The sequence below is a fragment of the Erpetoichthys calabaricus genome, chromosome 1 (genome assembly GCF_900747795.2).
Source record: "Erpetoichthys calabaricus chromosome 1, fErpCal1.3, whole genome shotgun sequence".
NCBI classification, from domain to species: Eukaryota; Metazoa; Chordata; class Cladistia; order Polypteriformes; family Polypteridae; genus Erpetoichthys; species Erpetoichthys calabaricus.
In genome coordinates, this window is record NC_041394.2 from 118739728 (window position 1) to 118763168 (window position 23441).

The 23441-nt window shown below is 38.7% G+C and overlaps 1 protein-coding gene across 1 annotated transcript in view; it reads left to right on the forward strand.

Annotated features, from left to right (window-relative positions):
* The window catches only part of LOC114654989 (metastasis-associated protein MTA1-like), a 294679-nt gene that overhangs the window by 213511 nt on the left and 57727 nt on the right, over positions 1-23441 (forward strand). The window contains exon 11 of the mRNA XM_051933272.1: positions 3828-3886. Within this exon, the coding sequence (XP_051789232.1) occupies positions 3828-3886 (59 nt within the window). The remainder of the gene's footprint in view (positions 1-3827; positions 3887-23441) is intronic.

Below are 23441 nucleotides of genomic sequence, written 5' to 3' on the forward strand. Positions count from 1 at the left end.
AAAGATTTATTACCACCTTATATTCGAAGTCAAACTAGGCGAAGTCGGGCTCTCACAACCACACAGACAGCATGCATTGCTTTGAGGTTTTTTGCAAGCGGCATTTTTTTTATATACTGTAGTCGATGCAGAAAATCTGTCTAAAAGTGCAGTTTGCCAGGCAATTCATAAAGTCTGTTTGACTCTGAAATATTTCCTTTGGGTTTTTATAGTGTTTCATGGACACCTGCGTGTGCAGACAATAAAAGAGGTGTTTCATGCCATTACAGGTAGGTAATACACAGGCAAAAACACCCACAGTTCCATGAAGAATCTCACAATCAGCCTAACATTCTCATTACCCAGGATTTCCAAATGTGATTGGGGCACATGGGACTGATCAGAGTGGTGTTTGATCAAACATTATTTAGAAAATGTACCTCTCCTCCTGATGAATAATCAGACACAGTGTCTTCATCAAATATTTGACCTTCGTCAATATCTCGTTGGTCAGACACAAGTTCTAGGGATATGACATTTCCTGCAACTGACCCAACAAATAAAAGAGGGCTATATGGAAAATACCTATGGCACACATTGAGGACAAATATATGCAATGACCATCCTTTACCTGAAATGAAGTGACCACTGCATCCTGCCTCTGGTTCTGAGGAGGAGCTTCCCCCTGGAATGCCCTCAGAAACACGGCGATGGGCATTTTGCTGGAGAGCCAACTCTTCTGCAGGGGTTAGGTCTGGACCGCGTGGACCTCCACCTGTTTTTGCTTGTCTGCCTTCTTACTAGCTTTAAAATTAATGTTTTTTATATTATATATGGGTGGCGCAGTGGGTAGCACTGCTGCCTCGTAGTTAGGAGACCCGGGTTCGCTTCCCGGGTCCTCCCTCCGTGGAGTTTGCATGTTCTCCCTGTGTCTGCGTGGGTTTCCTCCGGGTACTCCGGTTTCCTCCCATAGTCCAAAGACATGCAGATTAGGTGTATTGGCGATTCTAAATTGTCCCTAGTGTGCGTGCCCTGTGGTGGGCTAGCGCCCTGCCCAGCAGACCCCCGTGACCCTGTAGTTCGGATATAGCAGGTTGGATAATGGATGGATGGATATATTATATATGATTATTTATGTCAAGAATTCTTTAAATAGTTATATACCAATATTTACCAGTTTGAAGTATATTCTTGTACTTCACTTTAGCCTGTTCCCATGTTCTCCTTGTGCTCATGTTTGATCTGGAATTATGACATATTAAATAATAATTAATCTGACACATAGGAAATGAAACGCTGCATTCAGTAAGTACAATGCACACTACTTAGCGTTTAATTTGTCGGCCACTTTTTGCCAGCCGTCTTTTCTGGTTTGGGCTGCTTTTGCAGTGTTACCCCTTGTGCATATTAAATCTTGAAATTCTTCATGTCCTTCGAATAAAAGGTCCTGCTCCGCTTGTGTGAAAAAAAATGTGCCCGTTCTTTCGTCATTTTGTTATAGCCTATCAAAGACTTGCTGATCATGTTTTCTAGACTTAATATATATGGGCTTTTCTATCACTGCAGGCATGCGTATTCATCTCGGATGATTAGATCCAGCTAGACTAATCTACTACGCGGCTGCGTTTGAAAAACCGATTTATCCCGGATAAGTTTCACCGGCATTAACTCATCCAAGATGAGGCAACTGATCTTGGATGATTTAAGCAACGTACGGAAAATACCCCCCAGTTCAGTTTACATCTATTGTAATGTACACCTGTACAAAGTACAATAACACTCTTATGTACTTGTTTCACAAACAGCCCCCATGCTCCCACTCAGAATAAATCTTGCTGTTATAGGCTATGTAAAATAACAACACAGAATATTATAGGTGAAAAGTAGGTGCTGCTTAGGAGAAAACTTTTTATATGATTTGAGTGCATTTGGTACAGTGTGCCAGCTTTGCCTATAAAAAATATGATTTGAGTTCTTATACCATAAGAAAGTAATATGATTTAAGTATGCATGTGCTTCCAGCACTAGCATATATTGTGAATTACAAAAGATGCATACTCAGATCAGATGATTTAAAGTCACACTAACAAATCTGCGTCTTTATCACACACTCAACATGTCTTTTGTGCAGAGCAGAATATAACCTTTGAGAAAACAGAACCTCAGAGATAAAAGCAGAATAATGTTCAGCCCAGAAATTTAACGAACTGCGAGTTCACCCAGGGTAAATGTCAAAACTCAACTTCCGTCAGCTGCTGTGAGCTGCGTCCTTAACTCGAGAAAATAATACCAAGATTCTGTGATGAAATGTATTACTTCCAGTTTACTTTTTTTGTCACAGGCATGCCTCAGAAATGCAGAAGGCACTTTTTCTTAAATTGAAACATTTGCTGCTTCATAGTGGACGTATTCAGTAAGTTTTACAGCTTTTGTTTTCTCGTTTGGACCTATGCCCCATCAATTCCATTTTCAAACGAAGAAACAGGCTAGGTATTTTTAAAAAATTTATAAAAAGTACTTAAATTTAGAACATAATTTTATGTGGCAAATTAATGATTGTGAAGAAACAATTTCAATTTGTAAAATACCAAACTTGCATATGAGGGTATAGCAATGAGCGTATGTGTGGGCAAAAGCTGACAATACAATGGCATACAATGTGGTCCAAAGGAAAGAAGAAACTCAGGTGTTTTGGGACAACAAACAGGCTAGTCTGTCTGATGTCTCATTTTTGTTGTATCATGACAGAACTGAAAAAAAGAAAATTAAAAGGCAGAAATTGCAGCTTAATCTGCCATACTTGGAAAACCTTTGTACAGATAGCATTACAGCCAGTCATAACATTATTGGCTATCAAAATTTGGCAAGCTTGAAATATTTTGGAAATATTAAAACTGTACTGCATGGAATTATAGAATTTGTTATGCCCTGCGATATCTAGCCATGTAATCTGGCATCCTCAAGGTGACTCCATTCAACAGCTACAGTTGCTAAGTTTGACATCCCCTCAGACAAGAAGTCTTGTAATGTGCCACCAGCTCAGTACTAATAACAAAGAGTAGGGTCATAGTCTTTAAAAATTCAGATTCTCTGCAGTCATACTGTAATGATGTAGTTCCATTTTTAACAGAGTGGTTAAGAAAAGAGATCATAATTTCTATGTAACAATTAAATATTACCACATATAAATTATTTTCTACCTGTGTTTATAGTATTTTGGGTAATAAAAAGCAATGTTATATTTCATTAGTTAGCCAAAAAATTGTGCAGAATATTTAGAGATGACCATTACAGCATTTCAATTATTTATTTATACTACAGTTTATACTAAATATATTCTCTACAATAACAGTAAAACAAACCAAGAAAAGTATCATTAGTGTGGTTGCCAGATTATTGTGGCTTTTATGTGCCTAGCATTTTATTAGGCTGATTTTCATTAAATATTTTTATTAAACATGTAACATATGCATTTTTGCACTAGCAGTAACTGTAAATAACAGTAAATGTTTATCAGGGTAATTTAGCTGTGATTCATACAGTGGCCAATCAAATTGAACATTTCTGAATATGACATACATAGGCTTCATGCTCCTAAGTTTAAGTTTCACTAGAGCTAATATATTAATATCAAGACCTGACAACTGTGAAATGCTACAAGGTATACCTTCTGTGAGCTGATCTTTAAAAATGCTAATTCTGAAACTCTAAGCACTCGGTGCAAGTCTAATTAATATTGAATAAAGTGCATTCCTCTGTGTTCTCCAAGTGAAATTCTGCTGTTTTAGAAAAACTAGTCCGGTTTGTTGTAACATTGCACTGAAATTTTCTTTTTAACCCTCTTTCAGAAACGTTTAAAAGCTGCAGAAGCAGAAAGCAGACTGAAACAGGTTTACATCCCCAACTAGTAAGTGGAAACATATGTATATTTCTTTCTCATAAAATCTTCGAAGAATTTGGTAGGGATTCATCCTCAAATGAAAGGTACTTCTTATAAAATACTTCTTATAAAATGGTCGTCATTAGTATTACAAGTAAAATGTCTAAATATTACAGCCACTTCTTTGCTATAGCTCATTGGTAATATAGCCATCTATTTCCTTGTACCTGTTTTTAACAAATTCAGGGTTGCAAGAACTGGACTGTGGCCTAGTAGGACATACAGTATTAGTGGAGATGCCTACACTCTACTTAGACTAATTTTCTATCAACAATTTGCTTAACAAGCATGTCTTTAAACAAGAAAATATAAAGAATTAGGGAAAACAGTCAAACTTCACTCATACTGTGACAGGACCTGGGATTCAAATGTAGTCTTCTTGACCTGTGAAATCTGGGACAGTAACCAGTGTGCTACATGTGCTAGGATATGTGAATCTTTTTATTTTTTTTTGTCTTACTGTAATATTCATTTTCTGATTATTATGAATTTACTTTTAAATTTGATCTAAGTTTGCATTTTCTTCCAGGTTGATTAATAAAATTTTAATGTTATGTTTTGTTAATTTGCAATGGCATTTTAAAGTTTTTACAGACATCTCCATTTTGTAAATGGCTAATAGGACACTGGGGCCTTGTGATGTGGAAACATTTCATAGATGTTGCAATGCGTGATGCCACTGTTGCAACACTATTTACTTGCTAGAAACCGGATTACTCTCTAAAGACTCTAGGCTATTAAAATCTTGTTTACCTTTCTTTATGGTGCAAAAGTTTTTCTTACTCCTTTAACTCTGATTTTGACTAGTGATTAGGATTAGGTAGTTTGGTTTTGAATTGATTTAACAACTTCTTTCCCCTGTGCGTTTCTTCTCTTTAATAAGTCTTTTCAAGTCTCTTTAATAAAAGCACTAGTGCTCTGTTGTCCATTTCCATTTTAGCAGAGCAAATTGTTATTAAAACAACCTGTTTAGATTTTTTCCTAACTGAATAAAATATACTCTGACTAACATATATTTAAAATTTGCTTACAAAATCACTGAAAGACAGAAGACAATTAATTGTGCCCACAACACCGAACAGAGATGCACTCTGTTTTTACCAATGCCATACACTATGTTATGCAGTTGATTTTGGATTTTTTTTTTTTAATTTAAATGTAACACAAATGAACTTTTTTAAGAAGTGTGGACAGCAAAATCATATAGAATCAGAATTTTTCAGATTGGTTTTAGATCATTTTTGTATATGGTACTAAATGTGATGCAGACATATTTGAATTTGATCTACATTTGAGTGTTTAATTTAAGATTGTCTAAAAACTTATACACCCCAACTAATTTTACTTCACTGTTTTTTAAGAATCTTGTGGACAGTGTCTCGTGTGTGTGCATAGGTGGCAACTTAAGGCCACTGGCGATAGTAATAATCTGCCAAACCAGGAAGTGACACTGTTGTCTAAGGTCTTCTCTCTTCCCAAGACCACAAAATGGAAGACTGACAGCCATTCCACCACAGACATCACTTCCATTATCCACTCTCCTGAACCTGTCATTCCTGTAGGGATCATTTACTGTAAAATTACAGATACCGCCATGTTAAATCATTTTTTTTTCTGGACTTGCATCTGAAAAGACGTTTCTTCAGTGCTTCTGAAAACTGTTTTGTCACCAACACTTTATCTTTAATTGTGGTTTCATTACGTTAGATTTTGACATACTGTAAGTAATTGAACATCCCCCTTGACATTTAAAATTGTGAAACCAGTGTTTTGCATCTAAACCTTTCACATTTTGCTTCTCTTCCTCTCTTGCATCCATAGGGTTTTACATACATATATGGCAGTGGTAATTGCATTTAAATGAAACATCTATGATCTTTCATTTTCTGTTTCTATTCCTTGATATCCTAAACTAACAAAATATGCAGATGTCTTGCATAGAAAAGCAATATTATGTGGTACAATAGCCAATGTGCTGTTGGCTTTATTAGTAGTCTATTTGGTCACATCTGACAAATTTATTTTATTATCATTTTCCATTTAGAACAAATATCTTCGCACACTTCAGATTTGGATCTTTTGCAAAATTAATTTCAACAGTTAAACAAATTAGATATGAACTAAAATTGTAACTGAGTCACTTTTAATTGCAATGTAAATATAGCCTAACAGTCCTTTAACTTTTAAATTAATTGATGACCCTAGTAAATTTGTTCATCACTTGAACAAAATGAAACATTTTCAGATTTTTTTCTATATGTATTGTTATTTAAACACCAAAGATGAACAGTTTTTTGCATTTATGGTTTGTATTGTTTATGTACAAGTGTTTATACAGTATATATATTTTTGTGTGTGTGTGAGTGTGCGTGTATGTGCGAGTGTGTGTGTGTGTGTGTGTGTATATATATATATATATATATATATATATATATATATATATATATATATATATATATATATATATATAGGGGTGTGTGTGTGCGTGCATGCGTGTGTGTGTGTGTGTATATATATATATATATATATTGTGAAAGGTGCTATATATGTGCCCGACCTGACACAGACTCACAACAAGCTTTGTTAGGTCCTGTCTGTCACATATTCCCCCATGATATCTACTATAGTTAACTCTTCCCTTACTACAGGCACGGTCCTCCTCTCATTAAAAACAGCCTCAATTACTCCAATTCTGAAAAAACCTGGTTTAGTCTCAAATATCCTTAACAATTATCGGCCTATTTCAAATGTTCCATTCATATCTAAAGTTCTTGAAAGGATAGTTGCCTCCCAACTCCAGTCCCATCTTTCAAAAAATAACCTTTTTGAACAGTTTCAATCTGGGTTTCGTCCTAAACACAGCACAGAAACTTCCCTGGTCAAAATCACAACTGATCTTCTCCGGGCAGCTGATATGGGACTTTTATCAATTCTTGTGCTTTTTGGCCTCAGCTCCACATTTGACACCATATCCCATCAGATACTTTAGAAACGAATAGCTAGTTTTGGAGTCTGTGGCCTTGTCCTCCAATGGTTTTCTTCCTACCTCACTGATAGGAGGCAATCTGTTTAAATAAAGGGCTTTAAATCTGAGAATGCAGTCGTTACTCAAGGAGTCCCACAGGGTTCTTTTTTGGGGCTGCTTCTTTTTCTCATTTATATCTTCCCAATAGGTAATATCTTCCGGCACCATGGTATTAAATTTCATTGTTACGCTGATGACACACAGCTATATCTATCCACTAAATCCACTTCTGTTTTCCCTCCAGATACTCTTACGGCATGTCTCCAAGACATAAAGACATGGTTGACTCACAATTTTCTCCAACTAAGCAGCAATAAAACTGAGGTGCTCCTCATTGATTCTAAATCCACACTTGCTAAGGTTAACCAGTCTTCTATTTTAATTAACAATATTAACACAAACATCTCTACCCAGGTGAAGTGCCTGGGCATCATTCTTGATAGTACTCTGTTTTTCTTCCCATATAAGTAATGTTTCTCTGACTGCCTTCTTCTGTCTCTGAAACATTTCTAGACTTTGTCCTGTTCTTACCCAACACAGTACTGAAGTATTGGTTAATGCCCTAGTCACCTCACGTATAGATTACTGTAATGCTGTTCTATCTAGCATCCCACAAAAACGTATCCATCGCTGATAACTTATACATAATTCTGCTGCCAGAATAATAGCCTGTTCTAAATCCACTGAACATATTACACATATTCTCTCTCAACTTCACTGGCTCCCTGTTAACTACAGAAAACAATACAAAATACTGCTCTTAACATTTAAAGCTCTCCACAATCTTGCTCCCCCCTACCTCACTGCACTCCCTCTTTCTCACTCAGATGCTACCAAGCACAATGGCACAGGAATAAAAATTTTTGTGACATCACATAGAGTGTAACATTAAGCAGATGTGTCAGGGAGTGTACATAATATACGTAACATTACATGGGTTTGACCAAGTTTGTGCGTGTGTATATACTGTATATATATATATATATATATATATATATATATATATATATATATATATATATATGTATATACAGTACACCCCCAAAATTTGCGGGGGTTATGTTCCTAGAGCATTTGTGAAAAACCGCAAATTTTGGATGTGGTTAAAAAAATGCCTATTTTCATATTTGCCAGGGTTTCATATTTAAACCCTAAATATGCCCCCAAAACACCTTAATTTAATTTCAAACTCAGCTTAATACACTACCTAAAAATAAAGAATGTAAAGGTAAACCTGTATACTGTACTGCTATGTCTCCCGAAGTGCTATAATGTAAAATACCAATGTTACCGCTATATGTACTATAGTTCATGCAAGTACGTTTTCAGAAGCCTTAGACAGTGCAGCTCGTTACGCCGGCATCTTGGGGCTTTAACCCTTAAACTGCCACACACTTGGGGGTTAATGCATCTCTGGATGCCAAATACTTTTTTGCTGCACTTTAAGTAAACGTCACAATTAACAAAGAAAAAGTGAAATTTTAATGGAACTCTTTTTTTTAATGCAAAAAGCATCACAATTACTTCAACACTCATCATTTTACACACTGCTAATGAACTGTAAAAACTATTTTAAAAACTACTGGAACAATATGTACAAAGTGCAACTGACGCCATGGATGAAACTCTGTAAATCACTGAGCCAACTGCGCTTGAACTGGCTGCACGCAAGCACAAAGAGGTAAGCGCTGACGCTGGCATGCTAGTCGAGTGCATCGGCTGAATCCCAGAGACAGTGAGGCTGTAGTACTGCAGCGTGTAGTACTGCAGGGTGTCACTCTTGGGTCACAGAAACACATGAGATTGTAGAGACAAGAACTTTATTCAAACACTTCAAACAAACATGTTTCTTTCAGAAGTAAAACAGGCTCAGTATGCAGTTAGTTATCGATTAAAGAATAGACAAACATCGTAGGGGTGCACAACCCTCAACAGGAGCAGAGAATGTCTGGGGGAGGAAAGAGAAACAAAGCAATCAGCCAAAAAGGACAGGTGCTGTTCAGGCTTTTAACACTAGAATTACCAGACCCTACGAAAAAACTTGTAGATCCGGCCCACCTTAAATCCCATCGCACCTCTCAGTCAGCATCTTTTGTCCTGTAAATGTGCCGATAAAGACAAGCAGCAAACAGCCTGCTATTCTATCCCCCCACCGCCGCAGAACATGCACAAAGCTCTCCCAGCTAATGCCTTGATTATCTGGGAGTGAAGTGCTGGAGTTTTAGAGTGGAAATAATAGATAGTTATTTGGAACAAATGCATTTTATATGTGTTCCGTTTCTACAATAATCTGTGTAAACACATTGTTAAAAAAGAAACATTTTCATATTTTAGTAGTAAATGACAAAATGTTGGCATAAACTATATAATGTGTGAAGCTTGAAGTCCAAAGATCAAATAAACACTTTCACAAAAGGTTCAAGGACAATACAGGTGGTGTAGTGGTAAGATTTGCTGACTTGTAATAACGAGTCCCCGGTTCAATCCCGACTGACTCCTATATTTGCCGTTTTCAGTGATGAGCTGCTCTTATCTTCTATGCTAATAAAAGGCAAAGCCCTCGCTGATTCACTCATCACTAATTCTCCAACTTCCCGTGTAGGTAGAAGGCTGAAATTTGGCAGGCTCATTCCTTACAGCTTACTTACAAATGTTAAGCAGGTTTAATTTCAAAATTCTACGCATAATGGTCGACAACGTCCGCCATGTTAAACTTTCTTATTTATGGCCCCATCTTCACGAAATTTGGTAGGCGGCTTCCCTGCACTAACCAAAACCGATGTACGTACTTATTTCGGTGGTATGACGCCACTGTTGGCCGCCATATTGAACTTTCCAACAGTCTTTGTTACTTATGGGCCCATCTTCAAGAAATTTGGTACGCAGGTTCCCAACGCTAACTGAATCCTACTTACGTACATATATACATCCATAGCCTGCAGCTCGGTTTCCATGTGAGGCGGCATTGGGTCCCCCATCCCCACGCCTCCCACGTAGTTGGCTGCCTGCCTATATAAGGCCGTCCATCGCTCCGGTCTCTTCATTCCCTTCCTTGCTTCGCCACGTTATTCACGTCTCCCTGCTGATAACTGCAGCCTTTTTATTTAATCCACGGCTTCTCCGCAGTTTTACTGTTCGTTTATTATGATTATAGTTATTGTGTAGGTATTTTAGACTTAGTTTACATTGTTCAGGTACCCATTTCCTTTATCGTTCCAACCATACCCCCATTAACATGTCTATCGAGGTGATCACCATCGATCAAAGAACTTTCACTTACCGAGTGATTTCCATGCCCAGAGATGGCGACTGCCTTTTCCATTCTCTGTGTTACATATTGCACGGCCATATCAGGCTCACTCTTGATATCCGGAGGAACATTGTGTCTTATGTATTGAATGACTGGGACAGGTTCAAGGTGTGGACTGATGATGGTACAGGAGATGATTATACTACACAGGAACACTATAAGAGTGAAATGCTTAAGCCCTTCACCTATGGTTCTGCATGTGAGTTGATGGCTGCCGCTGAATTGTTCGGTTGTCGCTTTCAAGTGTACTGAAATGGCCAAATATTTTACACCTTTGGACAACCGCCAATGCCTCTTAAACATCTTAGATTCACAGGCGATGATTTGAGTAGTGGACACTTTGATGTTTATGAATGTTTAACACTAGAATTACCAGAGTCTACGAAAAAACTCGTAGATCTGGCCCACCTTAAAACCATTCGCAGCTCTCTTTTGTCTTCTAAATGTGCCGATTAAGACGAGCCAGCAAGCAGCCGGCTATTCCATCCCCCACCGTCGCAGAGCGTTCACTAAGTTTTCCCAGCTCATGCCTTGTTTGATTATCTGGGAGTGACTGAACTGCTAGAGTTTTAGTGTGGAAATAATAGATCACTATTTGGAACACACACAGTTCATGTGTGTTCCATTTCTACAGCAATCTGTGTAAACACATTTTTAAAACAAACGTTTTTCATATTTTAGTAGTAAATGACAAAATGTAGGCATAAACTATATAATGTATGAAGCCTGAAGTCCAAAGATCAAGTAAAAACACTTCCACAAAAGGTTCAAGACTGATACAATAGCTTCCGTGGCGTGGCAGTAAGATTTGCTGACTTGTAATTGAGAGTCCCCGGTTCGATCCCCACTCACTCCTATATTTGCCGTTTTCAGTAGTGAGCGCCTCTTTTTGTTAATATTATACAGTACACACATACATTTGGTTTGCGTCTGTAACACACGGTGTGCATTTATAGGACGTAAAAGTTACCGTTCTTTTTTACTTTTATTCTCTCTAAATCACGATCACGATACATACTAAACTTTGTGGCACGGATGCAACATTATTCATATTATTCATATTCATTCGCATAACATCTTACGTTTTGTAATCAGTGAATGCGTATTTTTTTTTCCTGATCTTGCCAGTCCCCACATGTTGCTGTATGCTGTTTCTTTTGTACTCCAGGACATGCAGAGGATAGAATAGTACAGAGCAGTAAGTTCAGCGTTATATGCAATAATCAGATTCAAATGTTAACTGTCTGCGGTGGGTTGGCACCCTGCCCGGGATTGGTTCCTGCCTTGTGCCCTGTGTTGGCTGGGATTGGCTCCAGCAGACCCCCGTGACCCTGTGTTCGGATTCAGCAGGTTGGAAAATGGATGGATGGATGGATGGATGTTAACTGTTCACACACACGCAAGGATAGTCTTTCCTACATTTACAACGTGTGAACCTGTTACAATGTACACGCTTCTCTCTATGCTGTGGTTCCTATTACACACCTGAAAGAAAGAGAGAATATATGTGAAAACATCATCGCACTAATGCAATATTATTTGAAAATGAACAGCGTCAGATCGGGTGTGGATTTATGTTGGCGCTATTACTGAAAGAAAAAAAGATCAACATATGCGTTGATCCAGCAGAACTGAATAAGCTCACGCGCTGTAGCATCCCCATCCCCGATCTGACTCTAAGAAACAGCGCAAGTACAGACGCAAACCAAGTGTGATCAAGAGTTCCCGGTTCGATCTCACTCACTCCTATATTTGACGTTTTCAGCATTGAATAAGCTCACACGCTCTAACAAAAAAAAAGAGCAGCTTACTACTGAAAACGGACATAAAATTTATAAATTGGTATGCACTGTAAATCGTTAAGTTTAAAATGTCGATCGCGGTTATTTCTGTTAATTAATTCATGCTTTTTACTTAGAGTCAGAACAGGAGCTTGTTCAGCTTATTCAGCTTCTGACCTGACTCAAACAGCGCCAGTATAACTTCACACCCAACCTGACGCTGTTAGTTTTCAAATAATATTGCATTACTTCGACGATGTTTTCTGATTGGTACTATTCACGTCATAAAATGATTTCTTCACATATATTTGTCTCTTTCTTTTTTAAAATGTGCGTTGTAGCACGCAGCAACTGGCCACCTGCATGTGCTTGTGCACACTGAATAAGACAGCGCTATATGCAATCATCAGATTCAAATGTTAACAGTTAACAGTTATATAGCACGGAATGGAAATCAGCAGTTCTTAGCATTGCACCACGCAAGCTGTCATATCAACCGCCTACTGTAACTTGCTTTCTTTTTTCTTCGGTTATATTCTTGAATAAAAGTGCACTTGTTTTATTATACTTTTACATGGGGTAGGGAAGGATCCTGAACACGACTGAGATAATGAAAAGTGAATTAAAAAAACAAAAAACAAAGCTAACCTTTGCAAATATCATAAATTACACCGGCTGTTACAGACTGAAATCAAATGTATCTTTTTATTCTAAAATAGTGAAAATAAGAACACTTCACTTCTCATAATGGAGTTATGCAGGATCGAACTCATGACCTTCTGATTGCCAGTCAGCAACTGATACTGTTGCGCCACGGCGGCAATAATGGTAAATAGGTGTCAATGTCCCACACTAAGGCAGCTTTTTTTGGTGGCGGCTTTTTTTTTTTGTACCTTTTGTGAAAGTGTTTCTTTGATATTTGGACTTAAGGCTTCATACATTATATAGTTTATGCCTACATTTTGTCATTTGTTACTAGAATATAAAAAACGTTTCTGTTTTAAAAATGTGTTTACACAGATTACTGCAGAAACGCAACACACATGAAATGCGTGTGTTCCAAATAGCGATTTATTATTTCCATTCTAAAACTCCACTCACTCCCAGATAATCAATCAAGGCATGAGCTGGGAGAAGTTCGTTTACGTTCTAAGTCGGTGGGGGGATGGAATAGCCGGCTGCTGGCAGCATGTCTTTATCAGTACATTTAGATGACAAAAGACGCTGGCAGAGAGGTGAGAACGGTTTTAAGAAGCGATTTAAGGTGGGCCGGATCTACGAGTTTTTTCGTAGGCTCTGGTAATTCTAGTGTTAAACTCTCAAAAGCTGGATGCGAAGTTATCGATGAAACCCATTTCAATTCAAACACTTCCAATTTCCAGTAAGGCTCTGCTTCGCAATGACAATTAATAAGTCTCAGGGACAGACGCTACAAAAGGTTGCCATTGATTTGAGGCAAGATTGCTTTTCACATGGCCAACTATATGTTGCATGCTCAAGAGTAAGCTCAGCGCACAGCTTGGTCATATTACAACCGCAGGGCCGAACTGACAACGTGGTATACAAAGAGATCCTTAACAAACAATTATTGGTATATTTTCCCTCAGTTTAAAAAGGTTTACTTTTCTTCTTAATAAAAATTTTAAAGCAGTATTTCGCTGCTGCGAAGCGCGGGTATTTTGCTAGTTGTTAATATTATAATAATAATAATAATTCATTACATTTATATAGCGCTTTTCTCAGTACTCAAAGCGCTATCCACACAGGGAGGAACCGGGAAGCGAACCCACAATCTTCCACAGTTTTCTTACTGCAAAACAGCAGCACTACCACTGCACACACATACTGCACATTTGGTTTGCGTCTGTAACAGATGGTGTACATTTATAGTACTGTTACTGTACTATAACAGTAACAGTAAAAGTTACTGGGTTTTTTTTTCACTTTTATTCTCTCAGTCACGATCACGATACATACTACTGCCCCAGGAATCTGACGCTGTAAGTTTTTATTTGAAACTGGGAATAATTGTAGATGTGAGTGGTGTTTTGAGGCAATGGAACTGGACATTCTCTGACCTGGAGGGATAAAAGCTGACACACAAACGCTGGTGAATCTGCCTTCTTTGTATCTCACCGTCACTTGATTTTTTTTTATTCAGTTTTATTGAGTGTTCCTGCTCACGCTGAATTAGTATACACCTTATAGTCTATGAAAAACAGAGACATAGGTATATATGATATTTGGAATTATTCATTTTATGACCTGTATAGTACATTTCGGAAAACATTGTGGCACGGCTGCAACATTATTCATATTCATTCGCATAACATCTTGCGGTTGTAATCAGTGACTGCATGTTTTTTTTTCCCCAATCTTGCCAGTCTTGCTGTTTCTTTTGTACTCCAGGACATGCAGAGGAAAGAATAGTACAGAGAGGTCAGTTCAACGCTATATGCAGTCATCAGATTCAAATGTTAACAGTTCACACACACGCAAGGACCGTCCTTCCTACATTTACGACGTGCGTATCTGTTGCAGTGCGCACACTTCTCTCTATGTTTTGGTTCCTATTAGATTAAAAGGGCACCTGACTCAGTTTACTTTCCTGGTGAAAGCGGCTGTCTGGAACAGAAGCTTGTCGATGTAGATAGATAGATAGATAGATAGATAGATAGATAGATAGATAGATAGATAGATAGATAGATAGATAGATAGATAGATAGATAGATAGATAGATAGATAGATAGATAGATAGATAGATAGATACTTTATTAATCCCAAGGGGAAATTCACATCCTCCTTTTCTTTTTCCAACGCCTTTTCTAGTAAGGTGCGACCTCAAGGTTCAAGGTGAGCCATGAACACTCTTCTTTTCTCAGTGGCCCCCGTACATGTCCTGCACTGTACATGTGTGTTAATCACCGCCAGGTCAAGCTTGTTATAGCACACAGCAACTGGCCACCTGCATGTTTATGCTTGCACTGAATAAGCTCATGCCTCGATGTCAATGCAGCACAGAGAAAAAAAGAAAGAGACAAATATACGGGACATTGGGTATAAATTTATGGTACTTCTAAAAGTTAGCTTTTTTCAGTTTTATTCTTTCAATCACGATCCCCTTATTCTTAAAAATTGGTCCAAGTACACTTCTTCTCCAGTCATCAGGCATCATCTCACTTTCCAAGATTCCATTAAACAATCGTTAAATACTCCACTGCCATCTCTCCTAAACACCTCCATGCTTCCACAGGCATGTCATTTGGACCGACAACCTTTCCATTCTTCATCCTCTTCATAGCTGTCCTTACTCCCTCCTTGCTAATCCATTGCACTTCTTGATTCACTATTTCCACATCATCCAACCTTTTCTCTCACTCATTCTCTTCATTCATCAGCCTCTCAAAGTACTCTTTCCATCTGCTCAACACGCCTTCCTCGCTTGTGAGTGTGTTTCCATCTTTATCCTTTATCACCCTAACCTGCTGCACATCTTTCCCAGCTCTGTCCCTCAGTCTAGCCAATCGGTACAGGTCCTTTTCTTCCTCCTTAGTGTCCAAACTCTCATACAACTCATCATATTCCTATTATTTAGCCTTCGCCACCTATCTCTTCACCTTGCGCCTTATCTCCTTGTAATCTTGTCTACTTTCTGCATCACTCTGACTATCCCACTTATTTTTTGCCATCCTCTTCCTCTGTGTACCCTCCTATACTTCCCAATTCCACCACCAGGTTTCCTTTTCCTCCTTCCTCTGTACAGATGTCACATCATGCACCCTTCTTGCTGCCACCCTTACTACAGTTGCCCAGCTGTCTGGTAATTCTTCACTGCCACACAGTGCTTGTCTTATGTCCTCCCTGAACTCAACCTTGCAGTCTTCCTTTTTCAACTTCCACCATTTGATCCTTGGCTCTGCTCTCACTCTCCTCCTGTACTTGATCTCCAGCATCATCCTACAGACCACCATCCTATGCTGTCTATCTACACTTTCCCCTGCCACCACTTTGCAGTCTTTAACACTAGAATTACCAAAGCCTACAAAAAAACTCGTAATCCCAGTCCACCTTAAATCCCTTCACACCTCTCCATCAGCGTCTTTTGTTCTGTAAATGTGTCGATAAGCACAAACAGCAAGCAGCCTGCTATCCCATCCCCCAACCAATGCAGAAAGGGCACAAAGTTTTCTCAGCTTAAGTCTGTTTACCTGCCTATAAGTTGCTTAGAATTGTACAGGGTACATAATATATCGTTATTTGGAATACATGCATTTCATGTGTGTTCCATGTCTACAACAATCTATGTAAACACATGGTTAAAACAGAAATGTTTTTCATGTTTTAGTTTTAATTGACAAAATGTAGACATGAAGTGTATAATGTGTGAAACCTGAAATGCAAATATCAAATAAACACTTTCACAAAAGGTACAAGTATAACAAAACAAGTGTGTTTTTATTCAAGAATACAACTGCAGAAAAAGATCCCGCGTTAGGGTGCGACATTGACACGTCCTTAATACGACCGCTTTGGTGGTACAGCTGTAAGAACTGCTGACTGGTAATCAAAAGGTCATGGGTTCAACGCTGGATGCCTATGTTTTGAGAAGTGAGCTGCTCTTTTTCTTACTATTATAGAATAAAAACATACATTTGATTTGAGTCACATTTACAACACAAAAGATGCTGACGAAAAGGTGTGAATGGATTTAAGGTAGGATAGGATTACGAGTGTTTTCGTAGGCTTTGGTAATTCTAGTGTTAATCTCCTTCAGATTGACTTTTCTGCATAGGATATAATCTACCTGTGTGTATCTTCCTCCACTCTTGTATGTCACCCTATGTTCCTCCCTCTTCTTAAAATACATATTCACTACAGCCATGCTCATCCTTTTTGCAAAATCCACTCTCACCTGACCTTCTTCATTCCTCTCCTTGATACCATACTTACCCATCACCTCCTTGTCTCCTCCGATTCACCTGACCTTACTCTCCTTCCATTTAGTCTGTTGCACACACAATATATCAACCTTCCTTCTCTCCATCATATTGGCTAACTCTCTCCGCTTAACAGTCATACTGCCAACATTCAAAGTTCTTACCCTCAGTTCCACTCTCTTTACCATCCTCCTCTCCTCTTTCATCTGGACATGTCTACCCCCTCTTCTTCTCCTTCTTCGGCCAACAGTAGCTCAATTTCCGCCAGCACCCTGTTGACTAACAGTACTGGTGGCAGTCATTGTTAACCCAGAACTTGAACTAATCCAGTATGGAAATCTGTATTGTCTTAATGTGCCGATTAAGACGAGCCAGCAAGCAGCCGGCTATTCCATCCCCCACCGTCGCAGAGCGTTCACTAAGTTTTCCCAGCTCATGCATTGTTTGATTATCTGGGAGTGACTGAACTGCTAGAGTTTTAGTGTGGAAATAATAGATCACTATTTGGAACACACACAGTTCATGTGTGTTCCATTTCTACAGCAATCTGTGTAAACACATTTTTAAAACAAACGTTTTTCATATTTTAATAGTAAATGACAAAATGTAGGCATAAACTATATAATGTATGAAGCCTGAAGTCCAAAGATCAAGTAAAAACACTTCCACAAAAGGTTCAAGACTGATACAATAGCTTCCGTGGCGTAGCAGTAAGATTTGCTGACTTGTAATTGAGAGTCCCCGGTTCGATCCCCACTCACTCCTATATTTGCCGTTTTCAGTAGTGAGCGCCTCTTTTTGTTAATATTATACAGTACACACATACATTTGGTTTGCGTCTGTAACACACGGTGTGCATTTATAGGACGTAAAAGTTACCGTTCTTTTTTACTTTTATTCTCTCTAAATCACGATCACGATACATACTAACCCCCCCCCCCCCCACCACCACCACCAGGGGTCTGACGCTGTTATTTTTTATTTGAAACGGAATAACTGGAGATGTGAGGGGTGTTTTGAGACAATGGAACTGGACATTCTCTCATCTGGAGGGATAAAAGCTGACACACAAACGCTGGCGAATCTGCCTTCTTCGTATCTCACCGTCACTTGATTTTTTATTCGGTTTTATTGAGTGTTCCTGCTCATGCTGAATTAGAGTGCACCTTATGGTGAATGATGTCAAAACAACAAAAAAACACAGACGTAGGTATATATGATATTTGGAATTATTCGTTTTATGACCTGTATAGTACATTTCGGAAAACTTTGTGGCACGGATGCAACATTATTCATATTATTCATATTCATTCGCATAACATCTTACGTTTTGTAATCAGTGAATGCGTATTTTTTTTTTCCTGATCTTGCCAGTCCCCACATGTTGCTGTATGCTGTTTCTTTTGTACTCCAGGACATGCAGAGGATAGAATAGTACAGAGCAGTAAGTTCAGCGTTATATGCAATAATCAGATTCAAATGTTAACTGTCTGCGGTGGGTTGGCACCCTGCCCGGGATTGGTTCCTGCCTTGTGCCCTGTGTTGGCTGGGATTGGCTCCAGCAGACCCCCGTGACCCTGTGTTCGGATTCAGCAGGTTGGAAAATGGATGGATGGATGGATGGATGTTAACTGTTCACACACACGCAAGGATAGTCTTTCCTACATTTACAACGTGTGAACCTGTTACAATGTACACGCTTCTCTCTATGCTGTGGTTCCTATTACACACCTGAAAGAAAGAGAGAATATATGTGAAAACATCATCGCACTAATGCAATATTATTTGAAAATGAACAGCGTCAGATCGGGTGTGGATTTATGTTGGCGCTATTACTGAAAGAAAAAAAGATCAACATATGCGTTGATCCAGCAGAACTGAATAAGCTCACGCGCTGTAGCATCCCCATCCCCGATCTGACTCTAAGAAACAGCGCAAGTACAGACGCAAACCAAGTGTGATCAAGAGTTCCCGGTTCGATCTCACTCACTCCTATATTTGACGTTTTCAGCATTGAATAAGCTCACACGCTCTAACAAAAAAAAAGAGCAGCTTACTACTGAAAACGGACATAAAATTTATAAATTGGTATGCACTGTAAATCGTTAAGTTTAAAAATGTCGATCGCGGTTATTTCTGTTAATTAATTCATGCTTTTTACTTAGAGTCAGAACAGGAGCTTGTTCAGCTTATTCAGCTTCTGACCTGACTCAAACAGCGCCAGTATAACTTCACACCCAACCTGACGCTGTTCGTTTTCAAATAATATTGCATTACTTCGACGATGTTTTCTGATTGGTACTATTCACGTCATAAAATGATTTCTTCACATATATTTGTCTCTTTCTTTTTAAAATGTGCGTTGTAGCACGCAGCAACTGGCCACCTGCATGTGCTTGTGCACACTGAATAAGACAGCGCTATATGCAATCATCAGATTCAAATGTTAACAGTTAACAGTTATATAGCACGGAATGGAAATCAGCAGTTCTTAGCATTGCACCACGCAAGCTGTCATATCAACCGCCTACTGTAACTTGCTTTCTTTTTTCTTCGGTTATATTCTTGAATAAAAGTGCACTTGTTTTATTATACTTTTACATGGGGTAGGGAAGGATCCTGAACACGACTGAGATAATGAAAAGTGAATTAAAAAAACAAAAAACAAAGCTAACCTTTGCAAATATCATAAATTACACCGGCTGTTACAGACTGAAATCAAATGTATCTTTTTATTCTAAAAATAGTGAAAATAAGAACACTTCACTTCTCATAATGGAGTTATGCAGGATCGAACTCATGACCTTCTGATTGCCAGTCAGCAACTGATACTGTTGCGCCACGGCGGCAATAATGGTAAATAGGTGTCAATGTCCCACACTAAGGCAGCTTTTTTTGGTGGCGGCTTTTTTTTTTGTACCTTTTGTGAAAGTGTTTCTTTGATATTTGGACTTAAGGCTTCATACATTATATAGTTTATGCCTACATTTTGTCATTTGTTACTAGAATATAAAAAACATTTCTGTTTTAAAAATGTGTTTACACAGATTACTGCAGAAACGCAACACACATGAAATGCGTGTGTTCCAAATAGCGATTTATTATTTCCATTCTAAAACTCCACTCACTCCCAGATAATCAATCAAGGCATGAGCTGGGAGAAGTTCGTTTACGTTCTAAGTCGGTGGGGGGATGGAATAGCCGGCTGCTGGCAGCATGTCTTTATCAGTACATTTAGATGACAAAAGACGCTGGCAGAGAGGTGAGAACGGTTTTAAGAAGCGATTTAAGGTGGGCCGGATCTACGAGTTTTTTCGTAGGCTCTGGTAATTCTAGTGTTAAACTCTCAAAAGCTGGATGCGAAGTTATCGATGAAACCCATTTCAATTCAAACACCTCCAATTTCCAGTAAGGCTCTGCTTCGCAATGACAATTAATAAGTCTCAGGGACAGACGCTACAAAAGGTTGCCATTGATTTGAGGCAAGATTGCTTTTCACATGGCCAACTATATGTTGCATGCTCAAGAGTAAGCTCAGCGCACAGCTTGGTCATATTACAACCGCAGGGCCGAACTGACAACGTGGTATACAAAGAGATCCTTAACAAACAATTATTGGTATATTTTCCCTCAGTTTAAAAAGGTTTACTTTTCTTCTTAATAAAAATTTTAAAGCAGTATTTCGCTGCTGCGAAGCGTGGGTATTTTGCTAGTTGTTAATATTATAATAATAATAATAATTCATTACATTTATATAGCGCTTTTCTCAGTACTCAAAGCGCTATCCACACAGGGAGGAACCGGGAAGCGAACCCACAATCTTCCACAGTTTTCTTACTGCAAAACAGCAGCACTACCACTGCACACACATACTGCACATTTGGTTTGCGTCTGTAACAGATGGTGTACATTTATAGTACTGTTACTGTACTATAACAGTAACAGTAAAAGTTACTGGGTTTTTTTTTCACTTTTATTCTCTCAGTCACGATCACGATACATACTACTGCCCCAGGAATCTGACGCTGTAAGTTTTTCTTTTGAAACTGGGAATAATTGTAGATGTGAGTGGTGTTTTGAGGCAATGGAACTGGACATTCTCTGACCTGGAGGGATAAAAGCTGACACACAAACGCTGGTGAATCTGCCTTCTTTGTATCTCACCGTCACTTGATTTTTTTTTATTCAGTTTTATTGAGTGTTCCTGCTCACGCTGAATTAGTATACACCTTATAGTCTATGAAAAACAGAGACATAGGTATATATGATATTTGGAATTATTCATTTTATGACCTGTATAGTACATTTCGGAAAACATTGTGGCACGGCTGCAACATTATTCATATTCATTCGCATAACATCTTGCGGTTGTAATCAGTGACTGCATGTTTTTTTTTTCCCCAATCTTGCCAGTCTTGCTGTTTCTTTTGTACTCCAGGACATGCAGAGGAAAGAATAGTACAGAGAGGTCAGTTCAACGCTATATGCAGTCATCAGATTCAAATGTTAACAGTTCACACACACACAAGGACCGTCCTTCCTACATTTACGATGTGCGTATCTGTTGCAGTGCGCACACTTCTCTCTATGTTTTGGTTCCTATTAGATTAAAAGGGCACCTGACTCAGTTTACTTTCCTGGTGAAAGCGGCTGTCTGGAACAAAAGCTTGTCGATGTAGATAGATAGATAGATAGATAGATAGATAGATAGATAGATAGATAGATAGATAGATAGATAGATAGATAGATAGATAGATAGATAGATAGATAGATAGATAGATAGATAGATACTTTATTAATCCCAAGGGGAAATTCACATCCTCCTTTTCTTTTTCCAACGCCTTTTCTAGTAAGGTGCGACCTCAAGGTTCAAGGTGAGCCATGAACACTCTTCTTTTCTCAGTGGCCCCCGTACATGTCCTGCACTGTACATGTGTGTTAATCACCGCCAGGTCAAGCTTGTTATAGCACACAGCAACTGGCCACCTGCATGTTTATGCTTGCACTGAATAAGCTCATGCCTCGATGTCAATGCAGCACAGAGAAAAAAAAGAAAGAGACAAATATACGGGACATTGGGTATAAATTTATGGTACTTCTAAAAGTTAGCTTTTTTCAGTTTTATTCTTTCAATCACGATCCCCTTATTCTTAAAAATTGGTCCAAGTACACTTCTTCTCCAGTCATCAGGCATCATCTCACTTTCCAAGATTCCATTAAACAATCGTTAAATACTCCACTGCCATCTCTCCTAAACACCTCCATGCTTCCACAGGCATGTCATTTGGACCGACAACCTTTCCATTCTTCATCCTCTTCATAGCTGTCCTTACTCCCTCCTTGCTAATCCATTGCACTTCTTGATTCACTATTTCCACATCATCCAACCTTTTCTCTCACTCATTCTCTTCATTCATCAGCCTCTCAAAGTACTCTTTCCATCTGCTCAACACGCCTTCCTCGCTTGTGAGTGTGTTTCCATCTTTATCCTTTATCACCCTAACCTGCTGCACATCTTTCCCAGCTCTGTCCCTCAGTCTAGCCAATCGGTACAGGTCCTTTTCTTCCTCCTTAGTGTCCAAACTCTCATACAACTCATCATATTCCTATTATTTAGCCTTCGCCACCTATCTCTTCACCTTGCGCCTTATCTCCTTGTAATCTTGTCTACTTTCTGCATCACTCTGACTATCCCACTTATTTTTTGCCATCCTCTTCCTCTGTGTACCCTCCTATACTTCCCAATTCCACCACCAGGTTTCCTTTTCCTCCTTCCTCTGTACAGATGTCACATCATGCACCCTTCTTGCTGCCACCCTTACTACAGTTGCCCAGCTGTCTGGTAATTCTTCACTGCCACACAGTGCTTGTCTTATGTCCTCCCTGAACTCAACCTTGCAGTCTTCCTTTTTCAACTTCCACCATTTGATCCTTGGCTCTGCTCTCACTCTCCTCCTGTACTTGATCTCCAGCATCATCCTACAGACCACCATCCTATGCTGTCTATCTACACTTTCCCCTGCCACCACTTTGCAGTCTTTAACACTAGAATTACCAAAGCCTACAAAAAAAACTCGTAATCCCAGTCCACCTTAAATCCCTTCACACCTCTCCATCAGCGTCTTTTGTTCTGTAAATGTGTCGATAAGCACAAACAGCAAGCAGCCTGCTATCCCATCCCCCAACCAATGCAGAAAGGGCACAAAGTTTTCTCAGCTTAAGTCTGTTTACCTGCCTATAAGTTGCTTAGAATTGTACAGGGTACATAATATATCGTTATTTGGAATACATGCATTTCATGTGTGTTCCATGTCTACAACAATCTATGTAAACACATGGTTAAAACAGAAATGTTTTTCATGTTTTAGTTTTAATTGACAAAATGTAGACATGAAGTGTATAATGTGTGAAACCTGAAATGCAAATATCAAATAAACACTTTCACAAAAGGTACAAGTATAACAAAACA